At 38.8% G+C, this 23,972-nt stretch overlaps 1 protein-coding gene across 1 annotated transcript in view; it reads right to left on the bottom strand.

Moving 5' to 3' along the window:
* The window catches only part of atp10a (ATPase phospholipid transporting 10A), a 55,831-nt gene extending 32,190 nt beyond the window's left edge, over window positions 1–23,641 (bottom strand). The window contains exons 1-9 of the mRNA XM_084722567.1: window positions 22,666–23,641; window positions 17,210–17,414; window positions 14,005–14,090; window positions 7,851–7,957; window positions 7,622–7,753; window positions 7,317–7,447; window positions 5,248–5,500; window positions 4,917–5,134; window positions 4,636–4,830 (exon numbers count right to left, since the gene is read on the bottom strand). Of these exons, the coding sequence (XP_084578693.1) occupies window positions 4,636–4,830; window positions 4,917–5,134; window positions 5,248–5,500; window positions 7,317–7,447; window positions 7,622–7,753; window positions 7,851–7,957; window positions 14,005–14,090; window positions 17,210–17,414; window positions 22,666–23,093 (1,755 nt within the window). The 5' untranslated portion in view covers window positions 23,094–23,641. The remainder of the gene's footprint in view (window positions 1–4,635; window positions 4,831–4,916; window positions 5,135–5,247; window positions 5,501–7,316; window positions 7,448–7,621; window positions 7,754–7,850; window positions 7,958–14,004; window positions 14,091–17,209; window positions 17,415–22,665) is intronic.
* Window positions 23,642–23,972: the final 331 nt, after the last annotated feature.

Raw genomic sequence — 23,972 nt, 5'->3', positions numbered from 1 at the left:
AACAGGACAGCCTTTCCAAATAAATAAAATACAAACAAAATCCAGCACCTCCACCTTTCTCCATCAAAGTATTGCACTCATCACTCTTGTGATGTGATGGTGGCAGTGATGTAGATGCACACTTAAGTGTTAGTTGACACACAGTCCACTTTGGCCATTTTGTGCAAATCAATAAATATTTAATTGTGTGGTTTTTTTTTGTTACTTTAGTTTACATTCTTATTTTCTAATTCAAAAAATTTGCACTCATTTTACATCATCTGGGAGATCCATAATTATTTTAGCCTTAAAGGACCACTGTGTAAGATTTATAGGAATTTATTGGCAGAATATGGCACAGAGTATAATATTCATTAAGTGTTTCATTAGTGTATAATCACTTGTTTCCTTAGAAAGAACCCAGGTCCTCTTTCATGTTGTACTGCCATGTTGCCACAGTAGCCCAGAATGGACAAACCAAACACTGGCTCTTTCACGTTTTTTGCAGCCACTGTAGATTCTCCGGTGAGATGAGGTGTCTGCAATCTGCAAGCTCACCACTAGATGCCACTATTTTCTACACACTGGTCCTTTAAGGTGCTTTTAAGAAACCAGGCCCAACTGTGGTGGTATAGCACTGATGAAAATGCACCTCCTGGCTATATTCCTTTGGCCAATCATTTTCCCCAAGGTGGTGCAGTACAATAGCAGCAAGAGTGACTCACGTTGAGGACTCCTGGCAGCAGGAGTTCTCACATACATAGATATAAATCATTCAGGTGCAGGGTTAGCCGCAAGGGCATTATAATAAAATGTGAACAATTGTGTTGGCCCAAAGGAGAGAAAAAAAAAGCACAAACAATAAAAACGAGAGAGAGGAAACTGCATCACAACCCGTGTTTCTAGGCAGATTTACATTTCCTTCCATCTTATCAGATAACCTCCAAACAGAAACACACAGTTCATAAATTATGTGTCACTCTGTGAGGCTTAATCCGAACAGGTTTGTGCTTGTGACTGGCAGGACAGCGAGCTGGTGCACACAGCATGTGGTGAGCAGAGGATATCACCTCTGAACAGGACAACCACACCCAGGCTCACACAAAAACAAAACAAAACACGGATACACAACTGTGACTGGACTGAGCACATCAAAGATACAGGCAGCAAAACAGTGAAAGCTACGTGCAAAATGAGTCTTTGTGAGTATTTTGGAGGGTTTCTGTGCTTCTGAGACTGTTTTTTTAGGAAAAGAAGCCAGAAGAACACTGAACAAATTGAATTCTTCTTGTCAAAAGATGGAAACTACTCCTGTGAGGTTCAAAAAAACAACAACAAACGTGCAACATTAGTTTGGTGGGAATGTTGGTGGTTTGGAAAGATATCAGTAGAATTAGTCCCTGTGGCTCCTCCATTGATGCTCCTTTTTGGATGGCTTGAGAGGAGTGAGTCCCAAACTGTTTGGCTTGTGACCACGTTATGAAAAGGAAAAAGTATGACGGCCTAATTGCCTGAGTCCTATGATGGAGTACTGATCTCTTGGAGTTACACATACTTTGTAAATATTGTGTATATATTAGGTAAATGTCATTTATATTATTATGTGTATATGGGTAAACGTATGTATATGTGTATATATATTGTTGTATTGTGACTAGCGAATGTCATTATATTGGCAGGAATGGTGGATATGCAACATGTTTTTGTACTTGATTATATTCGTGTAGAGCTGCAATGATCTGACTCGTATATTGTGTCTTCTGACCTTTATGCAGTGGGGTGTTGCAGCTCTATATGTACAAAAGCTTCTATATATATTGTTCTACATATTATATATTTGTCTACATATTATATATTTTTTTTCTTCTATACATGACCACATATGTGCTAAGTATTTTTATCAAATGGTAGATTTGTACTCTTGCTATTGGAATTGTACCATGTGGTGTAATCCTTGCATTATGGGTATTTAAGATGGCGACTCTGTTCTAATGATTAGCAGTCTGAGGAAGGGTGTAAAGCTCAAAACATTACACAAAAAAAAAATGTATACGGGAGTGCTTTTGGTGTGTGGATCACTGTTTTCCGTTTCGTGTTTTTGATATTGTTATGATCCAGTTGGCCTCTGGGATGTGCGTGTCCCATTTTTATCACACTTGTGACCACGTTAAACAAAATAACGTCTACTTGTGTCATTGTTTGTTAGCTGTGGCCAGTACCACAAAATATTTTGTCTTTTGTTTGAATACTACTAAAGTCCTGAAAAATCTTAAATCGTCAAGCAATTCATAATTAAAATGATTAAATCTGCAGCCGTGCTAGCAGCTCTGTGGCCTGTACTTTGGCCAAATGGTGCTTTAAAGCTGAAATATGTAACATTTTTGCAATAAAAATGGAATGCTAGACCCATGTTGTATATTTTGTTGAGCTGTGTATTTACTAAGGATGCAACGGATAAACAATTTACAGTTCAGATCATGTCATGTTTTTGAATCAGGGATCGGATCATTTTTCCGATCAGCAAAAAAGAAAAAAAAGGTGGGATTAAGGTTAAATTATTTTAAAAATGCACTTGGCTTTTAGCTCTGTCTGTAATCATCACAATAATAATGTAATGTAATGATAATGTTACTAATTATACATATATATGATTAAAATGACACTATAACAATAATACTATACAGTATACTTTGCATACCATACTCTACTGTATTATATGATATTATAGTACATATGATATACAATTGATACAATACTACACTCTGTAGTCTGGCTCAGTGTCCCGCCCACAGCGCTATCTGATTGGTGAGCCACAGCCAATCAACACACACACACTGTCACAGACAGGCAGACTCAGAGCTTCACCTCTGAGCAGAGAGGAGCTGTGTTGAAGTTAAGACAGCTGAGATCGCCAAAGTTTCAATAAATATCTCATGATCTGTTTCTATGACAACAGGATAGTTACACCAGTGAAAATGCCCAAAGTCATGGCCAGAATTTCAGTCGAGGCAATGTGATGGCTCTTACATCAGTCCCTCTTCCTCTTTTTTTAGTCTCTGCTGCCTCACAGAGATGTGCTGCAGAGTAAAACACAGCACAGATCTGTCCTCTCAATTCACTTCAACTCTGCTTTGAGATTTTGGTTATTATATGAAAGTAACAGTGACAGTAAGACTGTGTTTCGCACCATGATAGTTACATGCGGTCACATGTGTACTAAACCATGGGTGGAGGGTCCCTACGGAACATGGGACTCTGGCGAAACCCAGAGAAATCTGTAACATAATCAAGCTAAATCAATAGAATAAAATCAATAGTCAATAGAATAAAAGTCAAGGGATCATAATTATCCTACAGGAGATACTACTGTCTGAATAAACGTCACAGCCATAAAACTCCACTCCTCACAGGAAACAGATGTTGCTGGTCTACTGCTGTCTTGATCTGCAGCAAGTAATGTTAATTTGGAAGTTGCACTGAGGTCAAACAATACGACAAATTAACCAACAAATACAAACGCACACTCCAACAGCACCTGAATCCTGCAAAGTAAAAAGACTGTTTCTGGGGACTGACTGCCTGCAGCCCTTAGCTGCATGTCATCCCCTCTTTCTACCTGCTTTCCTGTCTGCTCTTCAACTATCCAGACAAATCAAGGCAAAAGCCTGAAAAATAGCCTTTAAAAAAAAGAGGTGGTGTAAAGAGAGCAGAGATAGATGGCTGCTTCAGTTCCTCACTGTCTGTCGACAAAGTAAAGCAATAAACATGTTGTAAATACAGCATACACTTGAACCAATTTTTTTTTAGGTGGTCCTTTGATTAGGTGGCTAAAATTTGTTTTGCTGCTGCTCATGTCTACAGCGGTCTACACACTACAGAACCAGGTTTTCTAATAGTTACTAATGTTTATTTTCATTCAGATTTTTGTAGATGCTTAAACAGAAACTGAACTTTGATATTGTATATGCATTTTTAATATTTCAAGCTAAATTTCCAGAAGCTTTAAAAAATGTAACTGTTTTTTCTAAACAGGACTGTAAAAGTTCTGACAGCAGGATCTTGCAGTGACTTGAATCTTCATCCTCATGTGTTTGAACCCAAAATACTGAAGATATTCAGTTTACTGTCATAAAAGGAGGAAAGAAACCAGAAAATATTCATATTTGAGAGGCGGGAAATCAGCGAATTTGGGCATTTTTTATTAAAAAGTTACTCAAAACGATTTATCATTCATCATCATAGCAATTAATTTACTTATCAACTAATAATTGATTAATTGTTGCAGCTCTAGATCAGATTCAGTCCTGTAAGTAGCATTATGTTTAACAAGCCAGTGTGCACAGTCACTGAAACCTTGTCAGGTTTATAAGTGTAGCCTCTTCACCATCCAGAGACACTTAGAGTACTGTAAGTATCGCAGTAATTAAACACAAGGGCTGCTTTGTCTGCCAGTTAGATACAAGCATCTACTTTACCTTTCTTACTCACACACAAAAGCAAGAAAGAAAGGCCAGGACAGTCAAACCAGAAAGACCAACTATCTGACAGCTAATCTGACACGGTTAACAATCTCATTAACTTCTAAATGGTAACAGATAATCCCTTATTGACCCAAGGAAGCTTTGACTGGATAGATTTGGTTAAGGTGAGTTTTACCTTGTGCCTGGGCTGGTTGGGGGAGGACACCACCACCGTGTTGCAGATGGTGAGAGCGATGAAGAAATCAATGATGTCAGCGAGGTCAGAGGGCAGCTGGGACATGGACTGGCTGTGGAAGCGCATGAAGTCCATCTGACTGCCACATTCGTTGACTTTGTCCAGGAGCTGAGGGTCAGGGGTGATATCTTTCTCCTGCAGGACAGAGGAGGGTTTATCAGTGGACAGCATGCAGTATACAGTACACCTCTGAGGACGGCGTGAAGGTGACGCGCACTGACCATGGGGCTGCTGAAGGCTGTGTGTTTAGACAGGATGCTGGCTCGCTTGGCCTCCGCCCTGCTACCCGTCCTGCGGTGGGACTTTGTGCTCTGGGAGCGCAGCACCACCCGGGCACTCTGGTGGCTGGTCACACTGTCTCGCCTGGGCAGGGTGCCACCGTGAGACGTACACTCTTCCTCCTCAGAATCCATCTCCTGGTACATAGCAAGTCTCCTAGCTGGATAACAAACACAAACACACACATCGTTAAGAGTGACTTTAAAAGGCAACAACTGCTAACTGTTTTTGTAAGGGAGTGTTTGTATGCGTGTGTTTGCTGGCTTGGCTTACCATTGGCATCATGGGAGTACTCCACCCCTGCCACAGTGCAGCGCCGAAACACCATCTTGTTCTCCGTCAGCGTGCCTGTCTTGTCAGAGAAGATGTATTGCATCTGGCCGAGATCCTCAGTGATGTTAAGAGCTCTGCACTGCAGGTGAGAGTCTGTCTCCTCATCATACAGCTCCATGTCCTGATGGATGAAGTACACTTGGCAGATCTTGACTATCTCAATCGACACAAAAAGGGAGATGGGTATCAGCACCTGGGAGAGGACAGAATTCTTGTTAGAAAAAGGGTAGAGATCGTTGTCAGTTTTCACAGCCTACTTTGTGAGACATTTACAGTATTATGCTTTTTAGAGCAGCGATTCCCAGCCAGGAGTACCTGTACCTCAAGGGGTACTTCTGCAGTTGGATGGGGTTTTTTGGAAAGATTGTGGAGTCAACTAATTTCCATGCATAAAAAATTACATTTTAAAAGAAAATGCACACACCGAGTCATCTGTAACAACTGGGAACTACAAGTTGAGCATGTGAAAACTACAATCAGCAAATGAGGAGAAGCTAAAAGTAATGAATAAACAGTTAAAATAGAAAGTCAAAAGTAATGGATAAAGGGCTAAAATAGTGAGCTAGCTAAAGTAATGTTAGCTAGCTGAAAGTCTTAGTTAAATGGTTGATATGGCTTACTAAAAGTAAAGGGTAAATAGTTAAAATAGCTAGCTAAAAGACAAGGATAAGCAGTTAAATCAGAAAGTCAAAAGTAATGGATTAATGACTAAATAGCTAGCTGGCTAAAAATAAAAGTTAAATAGTTAAAATAGCTAGCTAGCTGAAAGTCATGTTTAAATGGGATAGATAGCTAGTTAAAAATATGTTTATTTATGTTTAAGTGGTAATAGATACCTAAAAGTAATGGTTAAATTGTTAGATAGTTAGCTAAAAGCCATGATTAAATGTGCAAGAGAAATAGCTAGCTAAAGGTAATGGTCAAATGATCACCAGGTCAAATCCTGATCATTTTAAGTACCTACAAGGAACTTTCATATTGTGTTGATTTTTGAGGTGCCTGCGAATTAAAAAAAAAAAAAAAACTAAATAAAAAATCTCTTCTGCTTACTTTTAAATGGCTGATTAACTACTCAGTGCAAATTTGCCTGGGGAGATGGTTCACATAAAATCTTCTGGTCTGCATGCTGTTAATCATTTCATATGATTTGAAGGAGAATCTGACCCAGCGGCAGACATTAAGAATAACTACATAGAAACAACCAATGGGCTTGTTTACTTATAAGTCATATAGAGGCATCAGTATTAAATTGAGATGGGTTATGAGCTACATAACCCGTTAAAAGCTCCTTGTAGGGCGTTTAAAATGATATACACGTGTACTGGGTACATGTTTGATTGTTTGAAAACTGTTGGTGTGATCCCGAGCGAGACATTTCCAGGCAACATTTCTGGAAAGTAGTTCCGAAGAACTGACTCATAGCCTTTGAGTCAGTTCTTCAGACTTCAGCCTGCACACTCGCCCTGTGCCTGAACGCCAGCGGAGTCATGTGTTTATTTGAAAGTGTATCAAGCAATGTCTGGCAACACTGGTAGGTCTCCAACCTCAGACAGTTACTGTTTGTACAATGAGACCAAACTGCATTGATTTCTCATTCATTTCAAAAGTTAGCTGATATCAGGGGAGCTAGCAGCAGGACAGGGTGTGACACAGGACAGGGTGACATTTTTTATTGACGTTTCTGCATGCAAGCAAAAAACAAACAAAACAAATCAATAGCTGCCAGGTGGCATTTTTTCCTACTTTTATCCTCTATTATAAAGATTATTTTCCAGTATGAAGCGAATACCTCCACTCCACTGCTGGTTTTCCAGATTAAATGTGCAGATAAAGATCTAGAGGTCACACACACACACACACACACGGAGGGGGGGCCGAAATAACTACTGTCAGTGTCTTGATTCACAGTGATGCAGCAGGATAAAACATTTCAAACTTACTGATACTGTGTGTCTTGTTTCTATCTTTATCTTTGCCTTTGTTTCTTTAGGCTTCTCTCTGTTTCGTACCTGAAAGACGATGATCATGGTGAGGAAGAGATAAATAGCAGACATGATGGGCGATAAGTCTGTCCCCTCTGGACTAAGAACGTCAAACACAGGTCTCTTATCTCCGTACTGAAACATCCACAGCCCATGACCTGGAACAGCACCAGCACAAGGTCAACTCATATAAACACTGGCATGACAAGATATAAATGAGAAGCACAGAAAAAAAACAATCCAAAGGGAGATGTTCTTTACTTTTTCATAATAAAGATAAGATAAACAAAGGTTATAAATTGAAATTTATCAATAGAGATAATGCTACGCACCAACAGCAGCAAACAGGCACATGACCAGCAGGATGATGACACACCAGAACACATCTACATTCATCTGTCGCTCCAGTTTGCTGCGCTTGTAGCGCGGGCCGTTGTTGTTTAGCATGGCTTTGGTCTCGTGACCTGTGGAGACGCACGGCGTGTTAGCAGAAGCTGGTCAGAGGTCAAACATGGAGCATAACAGCTGGCAACACAGTTATTCTGGGGGGGGGGGGCAAACCTGCATAAATGACTATTCCCACAGCCTCCTCTGTGTTGCGGATGGTGCAGCCTCTCAGCAGCAGGTTTTCTTTGTAAAGTGCATCTCGTCTGCCACTTCGATGGATTCTGTCACGGTAGAAAATGCATAAAAATCGATTCAGTCTAAGTGCAGCTCCAAAATGTGAACAAATAAAGGCAAAACGATCATGGGTATGTTTTCACACTCAGGTAAAGAATTCTGATGCTCTAGGATGTTGGTTTTTAACCATTTTGTGTTGTGATTAGTGTTGCCACGATACTGGAATTTCTAACTTCAATGCAATACTTTGAAAAAATATTGATATTCAACACAATTTTCAACACATTGGGGGAAAGTTTACACTACATTGAGAGCATAAAGGTTTAGATTTTTATATTAAAAGACAAATATAACAAGGCTATAACAACAGACGGACATTCAACCGGAGCAAATGGGGCAAATGAGGAGAAGACAGCACTGTGAGTAAGTGGACAGACTATGAGGCACTGCAGCAGTGTGTGTATTGAAAGCATTTCAAATATTTAGAATCTGTGTGTATCAATATATTGATATGTTTGAAAACACAATTCATGACACCCCAGAATAACCAGGTTGGTGATCGTGGGCCCCCCACCCTGTGTGCGTGAGAAACTCAAAAACAAAGACCGTTTCTTTGACTCTCACTGTCAATAGAATCTATTCTAAGGCACATTACATCACTGGTACAGGTGACGCAATGTAAAAAACAGTCTACAGCCTCATTTTCCATCATGCCCGAGTAAGGACTAATACATTAAATTCTTTGGCAATCAGTAAAATCACTATTATGTCGACATTTACAGGCTAATATATGCTGATACCAATGTAAATCAATATAGCTGGAGAGGCCAATAATTTATCAACCCTGATGTTTATCATTCATCCCTAGTTTATAGTTTTAACCAGTAGTGGGTTGACTGTTTTTTGCATATTTTTGAGTGCTTGTCCCTTATTTTGAATGTCTTTAAGGGGCTGATGTCACAGAGAGCTGCTTCCCGACTCTTATTCTGTGCTGCTTGCCACAATATTTTATTTTACTCTTCACAGCCATCTGGCGACCCCCAGAAATCACCTTGCGACCCTCAGGTTGAGAACCACTGCTCTAGGAAAAATAGAGTATCTCTCTATACCAGAGCCCCCCAGACAACATCAGTTTACTCTGCAAAGCACCTCAATCGATCACGCTCTAAAGCAGCGTGGTCTTCCCTCAGCAGGAGCCCTTATCTCAGCACAAATTCCCTCTGACATAGAAGCACTGACTGCGCTCCCGCTCCACAGAAACCCCCCGGGCTTAGAGTCGATCAGGCAATTCACTGCTTCATCATTGCTGACCATCAGATCTCACTTCAGACTCAAGTTTAAAGCTCGTCGGGATAATCTAGAGGGACCCTGAAGTGAGTTTCCAGATACTTTCTGGGTGTTGGCAGGTGGTTGTAGGCAAAAAAACAAAACAAAACAACATATTGTGGCAAGTAGGGCTGTAAATCACAAGTTTCATCAGGGTAAGATATTATATTGATTCTTTGGACAATGATATGATATCTGCTGATATCACAGAGTCTGCCACAATAAGAACTGATTCAATTTAGGGGCCTGCAATCAATATCAGACGATATTGTGTGTTCATTTTACTGGAGCTGCAACAATTAATGGGATATCTGATTATTAATCGATTATTCAATTAACTGGCAACTATTTTGATAATCAATTCATCGGTGTGAGTCATTTTTTTAAAGAAGAAAATTATGAAAATTCTCTAATTTCAGGTTCTTCAGTGTGAATATTTTCTGGTTTCTCCACCCCTCTATAACAGTAAACTGAATATCTTTGGGTCGTGGACAAAATAAGACATCTGATGATGTCATCTTGGGCTTTGGGAAACACTGATGGACATTTATTACCATTTCCTGACATTTCATAGACCAACCAATAATTGATCAAGTAAATAACTGACAGACTAATCAGTGAAAATACTTGTTAGTTGCAACATTTAACACATTCAGTTCATTTATGTCAACTCAAAAAAGCAACTAAATTATGATTCTTAAAGACTTGCCATGGAAATTCCAAAATAAAGCCATATCTTAAAGATGACATTATGTCTTTGCATCAATCATTTTGGATCATTGAATCAATCCAGATTCATGTAAGGCAGCAGCTAAGCAGATCTAAGCGACATCAGCTTCTTTAAGACGGCCATCATAATGTTCAACCACTCTAAAATCACTTGCTATTCCATAAACCATTTATCTCCACATTTGGTGATTTTGAATTTTTCAAGAAAACTGAAGGAGGGAGTGGAGACAATTCTCCTATTTCTTAAGCCAAGCAGATCATTTACAAAGCCACTGGATCATGGCTGTTTTTCTTAGCTCCTGAAAAGCTGACATTTTGGAGATAAGTGATTTTCACTGGACAAAAAATGCAAAAAGGTCTACCCCACTAACGGTTAAAACTACAAACAGCACCAAAATGACAATTAACATAAATCACCAGGTTTTGAACAGACACAAACAACAGCAAAAAGCAACATTTGTGTTTTGTAAAATAAAACAGCAAACTTAATAATCCACTCAGTCCTAGGTATGATGGGAAATGAGGCCATATTTTAGACAGAAATGGTTTTGACATGACATTGCCTGTACAACTGATATAATCTGACCTAGAACAGATTGTATTGAGTGTGTTTGTGAGAGTCAAATCAATGGCTTTCCTGTTTTCAGTTTCTTGGACAAACCAAACCAAACAGGATCACCAATCTGATTATTCTAGGGGGGGTGGCAACTTGAAAAAAGTTGAGAACCACTGATCTAGAGCGTCTGTGTCAAACAAAGACTGAATTCAGCTCTTAGCCAGCCCACCAAGGAAGTTGAAACCCGTCTGAGAAAAGACTTTTTGACAAAAAGTGAGATGTATGTGGATCTGCATTAAATGAGGGGCAAATATGCCTGTTGAGGAAGCTGAGCTTTTAATGTCATCTTTAATCCCATTACTAAATCAAGGATTACAAGTGTGTTAGCTGAAGAGCCCTACGACCTTTAGGTGGAAGCAGCACTTAACCATCTCTGTTGTAGCCTCTTTCAAAGTCACGCAACTGTCAGCATGTTTACCAACAGGAATGTTTATCCTTTGGCCCCTGACAGCAGGCCCGCTGACACGTCATCACCACTATAGATTAATAACAGTGTCCCTGAGCGCCGAGCAGCCAGAGCTCACACACAGCACGTCCTGGTTCATGGCTCAAACTGTTCAAGACATTGATAACACACAGAGACACAGAGTGTGCTCTCTCCCAGAGAGGTAGTGTGATTACACTTGGGGCCATTGGCTATAATGTAATAAAACACTGCTGAGACAACTGCCCCCGCCTCCTTCTCGACTCCGCCGCTGTACCCTGTGCTCCACTGTAGCCTGGCAACTGAATACCTGCAGCATCTGGTCTCCTTCTGGACAAAGAATAAATGTCATAATCATGTGAGTGCGGTTCGGCGCGGACACTTTACTGTAGGTTTCACATCTTCTGCCTCACGCAAACTTCTCCAACACGCCATGAAAAGGCCAAGCAGACACAGCTGGCATACGTCCAGGTCTCTGGAGACAATATCAGGGAGTGAACGTGCTGCATCCCATTGATAAATACGACCATGAATATGCTAAAGGAATAGTTTGACATTTTGGAAAATGCACTTATTCTCTTTCTTGCTGTGGAGTAGATGAGAAGATTGATACCACTCTCATGTCTGTACTGTAAATATGAAGTTAAAGCCAGCAGCTGGTTAGCTTAGCTTAGCATAGAGACTGGAAACAGCTAGCATGGCTCTGTCAAAAGGTACCAGTACCTCTAAAGTTCACTGATTAACATGCTTTATGTTATTTGTTTAAACTAAGGTGTAGAAACACCACATTGTGGTTTTACAGGGGTAGCTCTGGGTGATATATCTCTGTACTGATAACTATTGATACTGTAACAATACTGTCAGGACGAATATTCGATCTTTCACAAAATATTAACACAGTGAGATTTTCTTTTACAAATGATATTCAGTAATTTGGATATTACAGCTGTACTATATATTGACAAGAATCTGGTGATACAATATGTATCACGATACAGAGGTTACGATTCAGTATACTGAAAAATATTACAATACTGTAAGCAGGACAGTATAATGCTTTAACCCAATTCTGGGACAACTAAAAACTGTATAAAGGAAAAAAAAAAATTGCCATCAGAGAAGATACTAAGACAGTATCTGGTCTCATGTCGATGTAATGTCATTATATTGTCCAGCCCTAATGGGAGTTCATGTGTGGAACTATTTCTTGGCCAGGTGCAGAGACAGAGTCTTGTCCTCACTATCAAGTTGCCAGGCAGTCAACCAAGACTTTTATGTTTTATGTAGACGTGAAAACTTATCACATTAAAGACTAACACATTACACTGCATGTGTCAAAATAATCCAATTTCCACAGCATTACTGAAAATGTAACAGTGCTAACTGAAACAGAGTATTTAAAGGGATACTCTATCAATTTAGTACTGTTTTTCTACAATGTCGGGGAACTCACAAGAGATAAATATGAAAAAAAGGTTACTATTAAAGCAGCAGATGCTGAAACATGCTCACTTTTAGTTGTGACCATGACCAAAACACTGGATCCTACAACAAATCCTGCATTTGTCCACATCTTTCAAGGCCCACATGTCCATTCTGTGTCCAAAACCAAGCCATGATAGTTCCAGGGTTCCCACACCTTTTCTGAAGTCAAATTCAAGCACTTTTCAAGAATTTTTAAGGTGTATTTTTAGGACCTTTCCAGGACTGACGGCATATTTATAAACATGAATATACTACACGCCAAAAAACAAAAACAAAAAAACAAAACAAAAACAAAAAAAAAAAACAATTATTTTGTGATTTTCATGAGTGCATTCTACATCTGGATGACAAACATCAAAATGTTATGTTTCAAAATGTGTCATCTGTCTGGAAATAGACTTGGCATCCCATACATCCTGACTGAGCCAATATCCAACTTATTTATCTTGATCTAAAAAGCAAACCTTTTCAGTCAGGTCATTATATATTATGAAAGTAATATGATTGGAATTTCAAGTAGTTTCAAGCGCATCACTCAAAACCCAAGCACGTTTCAAACCTTGAAAACACTACATCAAAATTCACGTGTTTTCAAGGATTTCCAGCAGCCATAGAAACCCTGTAATTCTGACATCACTGTCAGTCAGGGTTATTTTCAGACTTGAAGATTACAAGTCTAAAGCTCTTCTGATCAACAGAAGATATTAAATAACTGTAAACTACAGGCTGAGCAGTGCTCTTCATGATGAGTAAACTGACATTTTAACAGAATATCAAAGCTGGTTGGCCAATAAAAAGTGGACTAAGTGTGTTATTTCTCACACTGCGATAGTACAACATCTACAAACTAAATACCAATTAGCAATTAACTTAACAAATATGAATATGTATGTCATAAAGTAATGTAATATAATAAAGCAGAGGGACACAGTACAGACAGGATGAACTGAATCACTGTGTGACAAGCATTTCCTCCTTTCTCATCTCTGTCAAAAACATGTCCTGCAACCTCTGAAACTTCTGCTGCAAACAGACAGAAAGGAAGTAAAGGTATAACACAGGAAATCAGCTGAGAGAGGGCAACCTGTTGTTGCTAAATACTGACGCTGGTTCTCATACAGGTTTGGGGACTGCAGCTTCAGTAATCAGGTTGCAAAGAGCAGCTGGAGGTTCAGTTTATTCTGGTCATGAGGAAACACATCTTCAAATGCGCGTGGTCAAACGGGCAAAACCCTGCAACCACATCCCAAGAAAGCAAATCGTAATCTTGACTTGGAAAAACTGCATTAGTCATAATTATAAGTTGGAAACTCTTGGCTTGTCAACAGACCGCAGTTTCACATTATTTCCATTTGGGAGCTTAACATTACTCAAAATGTGACTGTTAATTTACAACGAAATGAAAATGAAACTTGAGACCCTTTTTTTTTTTACAAATAACAGAAACTTAAGCATCTTGGGTTCAAAACACAGTCACATACTGTACAGAGCTGACAAACCAGGAGAGAACTCACATGTAGCCTCGGAACCTGTTCAGGTCATTGTTGGGCTTCTCACATTCAATGACGCTGTTGTACTTCAGTGGGTCAAAATCACAATCCTGAAACAGAAAACAAACAGATGATTATAACTTTCAATCAAAAATGGATGGTCCACTGTTCAGTTTGGCCAAACATATACAGAGACATACACCAGGGATCTGCAACCTGTACGATCAAACAAGCCATTTTTGGTTCACAAAAACAAAAAAAAAATCTGTCTGGAGCTGCAACTATAAAATTCTCTCTTTTCCCTGAAGACTTTTTTTTTTAATTTGACATCCATAGCTGGCTTATGGAGACTCAAGAAGACAAGCTACTGTCAAAATTTAGAGGAAAAGGCACAAAGCTTGACGTAGGCGACAATGCACATTTTAGTTGAGAAAATATTAAAACTTTTTAAACATATTTTTACAGTTGGCAAATGTAAGAATCATTTTACACTGTTTAAAAAAAAAAAGCTGAGACGACTCAAAATTTCAGTGAAACATTACAGCAACAGATTTGACTTTTAAGACACCTCAGACTCTTGTGTTTTGAAATAAACTTTAAAAACTTTTGCTGAGATAATATACCATTATTCTTGGTTAAACTTGAATCTCTGAGTTTTAGAAACTCAAAAAAATTGTATTTCATAATTTGGTCACAGTGAGCCGTGAACCTGATTTGTCACTATTTTGGTGCCTGAAAATTAAATGTTTTAACTGAAAATATAAATATTTTAACCATCAGTCACTTTCACTTTTTAAATACAATTTTTAGGTTTTCTAAAACACAGAGGATTTAAGTTTATCTAAAGAGGAAAAGTAAATTATATCCACAAAAGATTAGTAGTTGGTAAAACTTTCAAAATGTAAAAATCTATTGCGTACGTGCAGTACGCATTTAAATTTTGAGTTGTCTCAGCTTTTTCATAGACCTGCAACCCTGACAAAAGGAAATTAAAATGTTAAAGAAAAAGACGTTATTCATTTCCAAATAATTTTTTGCCAAAGTCAAAGGGAGCCACTAGAGAGGGGCTAATGGCTGGTTCACACTAAATACTGGAGCAGTGCGTGACGGCATCATCACTGAACGTTGCTGAGAAGAGAAAAGAGAGAAAGGAAAAAAAACACTGCCCTCCACCAGATTTGTTTCATGTCTGTGACATACTGCACAGATGTAGACAATTAAACTAATGTTGATATGACTGTCAACAGATCATTTTTAATGTGTATTTTTGCACATCACATGGAAAAAATAGGTGAGCGAAACTATATGAAATGTAGCTACAGCTGCACCTTACATACGCATGAGCAGCACTGTACATGCACGCTGTATGGACACTCTATCTTCTTAATATGGGCACCAAAATGAAAACCAACAGGTAATGCCACGCACACACGCTGCTCAAGCACGTAGTGTGAACCAGCTGTAAGGAGCTGCATGCGTCTCCAGAGCTGCAGGTTGCAGACCTCTGCACTGCACAAAGAGGTGTCTGTAATATTCAGTCCACCCTCATCAATATTTATGGGGTGGCCATAAAATTACAAACACTGCTCCATATAACAACAAAATACAATTGGACAGCATCACAAACTACAGTCCTCAAAATGATCATAAATTTGAACAAACAGGTCTCTGAAACTGTTTCAACAAAAACTGAACATTATAACCTTCATGAAGGGAGGATTTATTCTAGGACTGCATTAGATAAACTGGCAAGCTGATAACTAATGTTGTCTGGCTGAGTGTAAATGTCAAATAAACTGCAATGAATCTGAAAAGATCTACCTTGTGTAGCCCATATAGAGTAACTCCTGTTAGTGATTCTCACTATTCACCCCTCTTTAGTTAACATGTGAACAGCGTAATACTGTCTTAAGAAATTCAGTTATTTAATCTGTAAAGATATGAAAGTACTGGAAGATAACAAATCTTCTACATACAAACATTAGCTGGTTATCGAAATCATCTGCATGACCATTCTACTACAGAAGGCTACTTTCTAATCAGTTATGAAACAGCCTTGATTTAATACAGATACTTCTACATGACCTAAATAAGCTAACACGACCATCAGCAAGAAGATGAGCTGTTACTGTCTGGTTATTCTTAATGTCTGTCACTGAGTTGGCTTGTCCATGAAATCAGATAAAACAAACCTGTGATTACATCTCGCCGGTCAAAAGATACAGTGAGGAGTACACTAGCCAGTTAAAAGGAAGCAGGAACTCACTCCTCCTTTTGTCCACAGGGGGATCTAAAATCACCAAAATATGAAAGTTCCTGGTAGAAGCTTTAAAATGAAAAACTGTCACCAGATGTATAAAAAAAATTCATCTTTGGTAAAGAGCTTGACTGATATCACTTAATAGGTTGCACACTAGGGCTGGGTATCATTACTTGATACCTTTAAGGTACCTACTGAAATAACCCCAAGTACAATCCCAACTGCAAAAAAGTTAGGATGCTGTGTAAGGCGAAAACAAAAACAGAATGCAATGATCTGCAAATACTAATAGGGGTCAAAGGTCATCAGCATTCAATGCTGATTTTAATTTAATGCTGCTGGCATTAAATTCAGAATTGGATAATACCTTTTTAAGAGTTGGGGTTGTAGTATCAGACCATCTCCATCTACAAAAACATGACTACACGTTTGGTTTCAGTTGCAGCCGCAGGTGTTGTTCAGTTCAATATAATGTGTGATTGTCTCACTACTACAGCAGCAACATCCCATACAGTCTGTGGTGTGGTGAAGACGAGCACTTGACACAGTTGGCAGTTGAGTGAGCCAAGGTGCCACCAAAACAATCAGAAGTATGGCTATACTACACACCTGTGACGTCTCATAAAGACATACAGTGGAGAAGGATTATCTCAGGAATCTTTCATTCACAGGATGAAGTAGGAAAAAATCAAATGAAGTACTCTATTGATAACAGTATCACTTTAAGAGTGCTGGTACTGGTACTGGTAATAATACCCAGCCTTACTGCAAACACAACTTGCAAGTAGAAAGAGTCTGAGAAACCAGCGCAACCTCAGTAACATGATGAAACTGCTGGTAACACAGCTAATAGTCCAAGTTTTCATAATGATGAAACCAAAGTTTTTTTACACTCATCTAAAACAGACCCAACTTGTTGGACCAATTATGACGACATGGAAACACAAAGAAGGTATCGTCCAATCTCACCAGGTCAAAGAAGCTGCGGACGACCTGCCTCTGCTTGAGGTTGGTCTCTCCATCCAGTGTGGCGGTCTCAATGTGGCACAGGCGGTCGGGGTCGCTGGAGCTCAGCAGCAGAACGTCGGCGGGGAGGATCTCGTTGCATCGCAGCCTGATGAAGTCTCCCACCCGTACCTCCTTCCAGTACTTCTCCACATAGCGTCTCTCCGCTCTGCCAAAACAATGAGAGGGCAAACGGCTGGTGTAAGCTGCGAGGTGAAAGACGCAGAGCTATTGTTTTCAATAATTGGTGGTTGCTATAAACAGCTCGACTTCCATAAATCTGTATGGGACAGCAAATATGTTTTGTATGAAAGAGGATGGTTGAGTTGTTGATGGTAAAAACTAGTGTGAAGAACTCCAAAATTCCGCTTAGTCAGAGATATACCTCTCAAAAAAACGTGTCCAAAATATATCTTAGCAGGAACATAACACTTTATCTTTATTGGATTATATACAGGTTTGAGATGGCAGTGGATGAGATGAGACCTTTCAAAGGGTTAAACAAACACGATTACACAACTGAGGCAGAATGATGCAACTTGTATGACAACATTGACTATCTTTGAAGAAAATCTCACAGGATTTTCTATTTTTAGTCAGGTCAAAAGACTGATTCCTCTGACCACAAATGAGTTTGTAAATGACGTAACTATTCTGAACAGGAGTTACTGTATTCTCACCCACCAATGTACAACAACACTAGTGGCCAGATAAGTCTTAATAGTAACTAGTGTTCATTTCTGAACAAAGAGATGTTCCTGGTAACACATATGCTAAATAATGCATATGACCAAGCTCTAAACAGCCGAGAAGTGAAAGGAAAAAAAAAAAACAACAGTCTGTTATTTATTCATAACAACATAACAGCCCCCCTGGCATTAATGACTCACATCTGAGTATATAAAAACATTCCTTTCCCTGAATTCTGCCACTGCAATATGCACGTGGTGTCGGCATGAAAATCAGACTTTTTCCCATGCACGTTATATTCCAGACTGGACAAACAGATGGCGAACAGAACAAAAACAAAAGAACAATGACAAACTAAAAACTTATGTGAGTACAATTTGCATTTTTCCCTATTTTTCCATTGAAAAGGAGGAAACAAAGAATAGTCTCTCCAAACTTCGAACACAGAATTCTTCAATAAGTGACCCAGATTTGTGATGTTTGCTATTACAGGAAAAATAGTCTCAAACTAATTTAGACAAATAAGCGAATGAGGCCAAATATACTACCTGACATAAATAACGTTATGCTGCAAAAGACACTTATTTTGGGTCTAGGTTTACTTGACGTATCCAAACAGGGCATTTTGGGTAAGTAATTACTTGTAGATTTTTGCTAGACATTCCCTGACTCCAGATTCTTAAACTTGTGGATGTTGATACTTTTCTTTGTCAGATCTGATAGTAAATTGAATATTTTGGAGTTTTGTGCTGATGAATACATCACCTTGGCCTGTGGAAAACAGTAACCGACATTTTTATTTTTACTGCTTTCTAACATTTCCTATCTGTTTAGATAGGAAAAATGCTGGTATTGGAGCAACCCTAATTGTTTAATTAAGGTTGCTCCAATACCAATATCAGAATACAGCACAAACTGCCTAAAATGATGGTAATGTATCAGCGAGCAAACAAGCCTACGTATTGATACAATAACATGTAATCCATCAACCCAGGAGCAGGACCGTACTACCACCCAGCAGCATCCTGTATGCCTTATTTTCTCAGGATGGAGAAGTATAAGGCATTAATTCTTTGTTCATGTTTTACAAACCCAAACACAAGAATCCTTTGGGTAGTATAGTTGGGTTGAGTGTAGGTTTTTTTCTCTTCTTCTACAGAGTAATTTTACGCATGTCTTAAAGGGGAATTCTTCCTGTATTTGTTCTGCATATATACTGATTATCTTTACATTTAACTTGTATATATTCACCAGCGCTTCTTTTATTTGCATATTTAGACATGATCTGTGCAAAGTGAACACCCGCGGTTGGTGAATTAACATTTTATACGCTTGCATCTAATGGGCACATGGTTTGTATTATCTTTGACTTCACACTTTATTAAATGTACATAGCCCTCTGTAACCATAACATACCAAGATAGTGTATCTATGAATACTATGTCTGTTGGAAATACCCCCGAGCGCTCTTCTTACTGCTGATCTTTGTTGAAAAAGGTCACAGCCACTGCTCACACTTAATGTTAAACTGAGTCCTGAACACAGGAAAAGTCACAGCAGCCATGCACCTTTTGTATTGTATCCAAATGCTGCAACAGTATTTATTATTTTATTGCTTTGTTGTTTTCTATGCTTGCATTAAACCACACAAGAAATATTCTCTGAAACAAACAAAAAAAGTGAAACAAGGATGAAAACGTCTGATGAAAATTGATTATTTCTGCAGCATACTGGCAGTCAAAAGTCTCCTTGAATGGTGCCTCAATGTGAAATCTATCTTCCATTCTCTGGGCATGATCACAAAACAACTACAGTAAACAGAGCAGTGGAAAGATGGCCCACACACCACGTTACTTATAATTCATCCAGTTAAGGAGGCCAGTATATCATCTTAGATAGATAACAACAGGATCAAACTGGACTGTTCAGTGACCTCGGACTGTGGACAGCAGCAACGGATGTTGTTAGCAGTGTGTAAAAAGTAGATTAAGAGCAAACTATTTACATTCCACTTAACTTAATTTACTACTGCAAATGCAAATACGTGTTTGTCTTCGTGGCTGCTCCAAACCCAAATTTTCAAGATGACTCCACGGAAGTAAATCAGTCATGATAAATGCTGAGAAACATTTACCAGCATGTCTGTTTCCATCAGTCAGACTTTGTAAATATTAGTGTTTTTGATTAGAATGGAATTTCACATATAAATACAAGTTCCTCCTGTTTAACCACATGAAAAGTAAAAAGATTCATCGGGTAAACAATATAGATGTGGTCAAACTGCAGTGAAAAGTAAGAAGTAAGAAAGAAAGTGTTTAGTGATAGTTTTCTGTGACTGTGTTTTTAACCTTGAGAAAAATACAATAACACTGCCATGTAGGTTTAGTCAAGTCAGCTGCTGCCAGGTTGAGAATGAGGATGTTTTGCACAATATTGCCACAGTAGAAGAAAATTCAATTATGTCCAACCTTGACAGAACAACTTGGGTCAAGACTTAGCTAAAACTGTGGAGCCACTAAACACTGAGCCTTTTGATGACCATGAATTATGCTCTGTACATGGACCACAGTGCTGCTTTTCATTAGCAAAACACACTGCGCACACACAGAACGCAGGAAAATAGTTCGGAGTAGAGAAAGCCTGGGAGTGAAACAGGTCATCAGGTAACAAACTGACTCATAAGTCATAATGACAGCATGAGGCAACATCTGTATTGTTAGAAAAACAGTTTCGCGCATCTCTGACAGATACGTGGGCAGCAGACTGGAGGATTTCTGAACTTTTGGATTCCACGTGCGACATATATTCCTCATGTGTTTGCCAGGTGCAGCTCTGAGGCCTGAAATGTCATTTGTTTGGACCTGCACAGGGCTGCAACTATCAGTTATTTTCATTATCGATTAATCTGTCTATCATGTTCTCAATTAATCAATTAGGTGTTCAGAAAATGGCGAAGCCTCTTGATTGGTTGGGTCCACAACCTTAAGATATTCTGTTTACTGTCATAGAGGAGCAAAGAAACCAGAAAATATTCATATTTGAGAAACTTAAATCAGAATGTTTAGACATTTTTTACTGACTTAAAACAAGTAATTGATTGTCAAAATAATTGGCAATTAATTCAATAGTTGACAAGTAATGAATTAATCAGCTGATTGTTGTAGCTCTTGACTAGGGCTGGGCAATATATCGATATTGTATAAATACCGTGATATGAGAGTGAGATTTCAGATTTTGGATATTCTTATATTGTGATATGACAGAAGTGTTTTCTTTTCATGAACGTAACTGTTTCAGCTGATCTGTTATTTGTCTTTACCCACTTAGTCATTATATCCACATTACTGATGATTATTTATCAAAAATCCCATTGTGATAATATTTTGTGATAGTACCAACAGTCAATATTAATAAGTTATTTTTTCAAAAAGTATGACATTTGATTTTGTCCCTATTGCCCGGCCCTAACTTCAGTACAAGTTTAAGTTCTGCTAAAAACTTATTACAGCCAAAAAATATGTTACTCGGCTTACTTGAAGTAGTCAATTGTGGAGGAAAATGGTTCTTGACAGTGTTTTAGTATTATATCTGATGTTTTTGGATTAATATCACTGCTGCATTACCGTGTGTGTTGCACGTTACTGCTCTAAGACAGAACTGTCACTGGTCTATAATCAGTATTGGAATATATGTCATCCAGTATGTGCTTATATGAAAACTTTTTTTTAAGCAGAGCATAATACAGATTGTTTTTGTTAGCTTTACAGGCAGCATCTCATGTATATTTGATCATTTTTCATCATTCATCTTTAATAGATAAATATATTTTGCTCAAACTGTGTTTTTTTAATAGTTTTTAAATTATTAAAAAAAATAGGTGAAAGTTTACCATTTCAGTGCCCCAGTTCCACTGTGGACAATAAAGTTCATTGTTAAACTGTAAAACATCCTGCCTCGATATCTTTGTCACACGTGTCAACCCCTTTTGAGGGGTCATTGCAAATAATATGTGTTTGTGTACAAATGCTATACAAAGAACATCAGACGATAGAGTGATGCTGGAATTTTTTTCACTCCCTAAAATCAGCTTTGGGCCCAAACATCCAGTATGTCCTGTACATTCTGAGGTATTATAGCAAAATTTACTTAAAACCCTCACTGCAGAGTAATCTGCTTCCTGACAGTATTTTACTATTACATCTGATGTTTTTGGATTATCATTACTGCTGCATTAATGCATAACTTGCATTTTACTTAAGTAGATATTTAAGGTTGAGCTAAATTATATATATAAGTATTTCACATACTGTTGAACAGTTTGATTTGCAGTGATTCATCATATTCCATAAGATCAACATATGCTTGCACTATTTAAGCATTTCTGTTATTTTAGAGAAAATGTGTACATGGTGATATATTTACATATTTATGGAAAGAGAGGTATTATTTATAGACCACACCATCCAGCTCTACTCTAAAGCCACAAAGTGAGAGACTGAGAGGCTGACAGCTGGCCTCTAGCATGAAGGCCAGCTTGCACGGGGCAACAAAGTAAAGTGTGTTTTGATTAGTTTACTAGTCTGTCTTCATCAGCTGTGTGAATGTGTGTGAGATGCCTTGGGGAAGGACAGTTTGTACTGATGGAAAAAATATCCGTACACACACACACACACACAAAGTTCGAGCAACAGCTGGACACAGCTGGCTGCTGGTATTTAGGCCCAACTTACCTGCTGTAGACCAGACAGTCCATGTGATTGATTTCTTTATCCGACCTGTGCCTCCTGTAGTCCTCCCATAAGTCTTTGATGGCAGTGACAGACAAAATGAAGACGACAGGAGCCAGAGCGAGTTCTGGCTGAAACGCGTTGACAACTGGGACGAAATTAAGCAAAGCGATGAAGACAAAGTAAACATTGGCAAACCTATGAAACTGTTCGAAAAGGTTCTTTGGCAGGAAAGACAGCACAGTGTATTTGGTCGTCTTAATCTTGTTGTTTGCATAGCGTCGGTTTGGGTTCTCCTCTCCTTTGGCGTGGTCATACAGTATGTTTGCGTGGACAGTCCTGGTTTTGTTCTCCTTACTTTTCTTCTTTCTTCTTTGCCTTTTCTCTTTGACTTTTGGGGCAGCTTTGGGCTCTTCGCTCTCCCGCGCCATAGCCTGGCTGTGGCTTCAAACTTTTCACACAGTTGAGCTTTTCGTCTCCTCTCATGCAAAACAACACAAAGTGCTAGCTAAGTTATCATTCTTTTACCGTGCGGAGGCTGTTTTCCTCAAGTCGTTTCATTTATTCACACACACACAGCTCCTTTTCATCCATGTCGACTCCTCTTTTCGCGAGTCAGAGGAAAACTTTTGCTTGTTTAGCGTCTCCTTTTTTTTTTTTTCCCCCTACCGCTGCTGGGAAGGATGCTGAGATAGTGGGGAGGCACAGCTTGGACTTCCCACAGATCGACTCATGATTTGTACGTCATGTGGATGGGTCTCAGCCGCTGCGGCTCGGCCTGTGTGGAGTGTGTAGATCTGCGCAGGCGCACAAACAGGACGCTCGTCAGCGGCTCCGGGGTCGCTCTCCTCTGGAAATCTGACCCGCAGGCCCCTCCTCGATCTAACCTGGGTTTTTTTTTTTGTCTCCAAGTGCCACGCGGTATTATTGGAGTTTACACTGGTTCACAGGAAGCAGCCAAATATCGACAGTGAAGGTGTGTGTAGTTTTTATACAAGGAAAAGTTTGTTGAGAGAGAGAAAAAAAGAAGTATACCGCTTAAAAAAGGACAATTATTTTTTTCTTTATGTAGCCAGAGAATCACTATATTACTTACTACCTCTACTACAACAACAACAACAACAACAATAATAGATAGATGGGTGGATAGATGGATGGATGGATTAGGAATTAAACCAAAAGTCTTATGGGAAAATATGAGAAATAACCAATAATAAGTAATAAAACAACTAAATAGCTAATATCTTAACTAGAAACTGAAATAAAACTAAACAAACTAAAGCCTACTGTCATATTCATTTAGCTAAAAA

This window comes from Lutjanus erythropterus, chromosome 7 (assembly GCF_056507025.1).
Source record: "Lutjanus erythropterus isolate fLutEry1 chromosome 7, fLutEry1.hap2, whole genome shotgun sequence".
NCBI classification, from domain to species: Eukaryota; Metazoa; Chordata; class Actinopteri; order Lutjaniformes; family Lutjanidae; genus Lutjanus; species Lutjanus erythropterus.
This window is presented reverse-complemented; position numbering and strand designations above follow the sequence as displayed.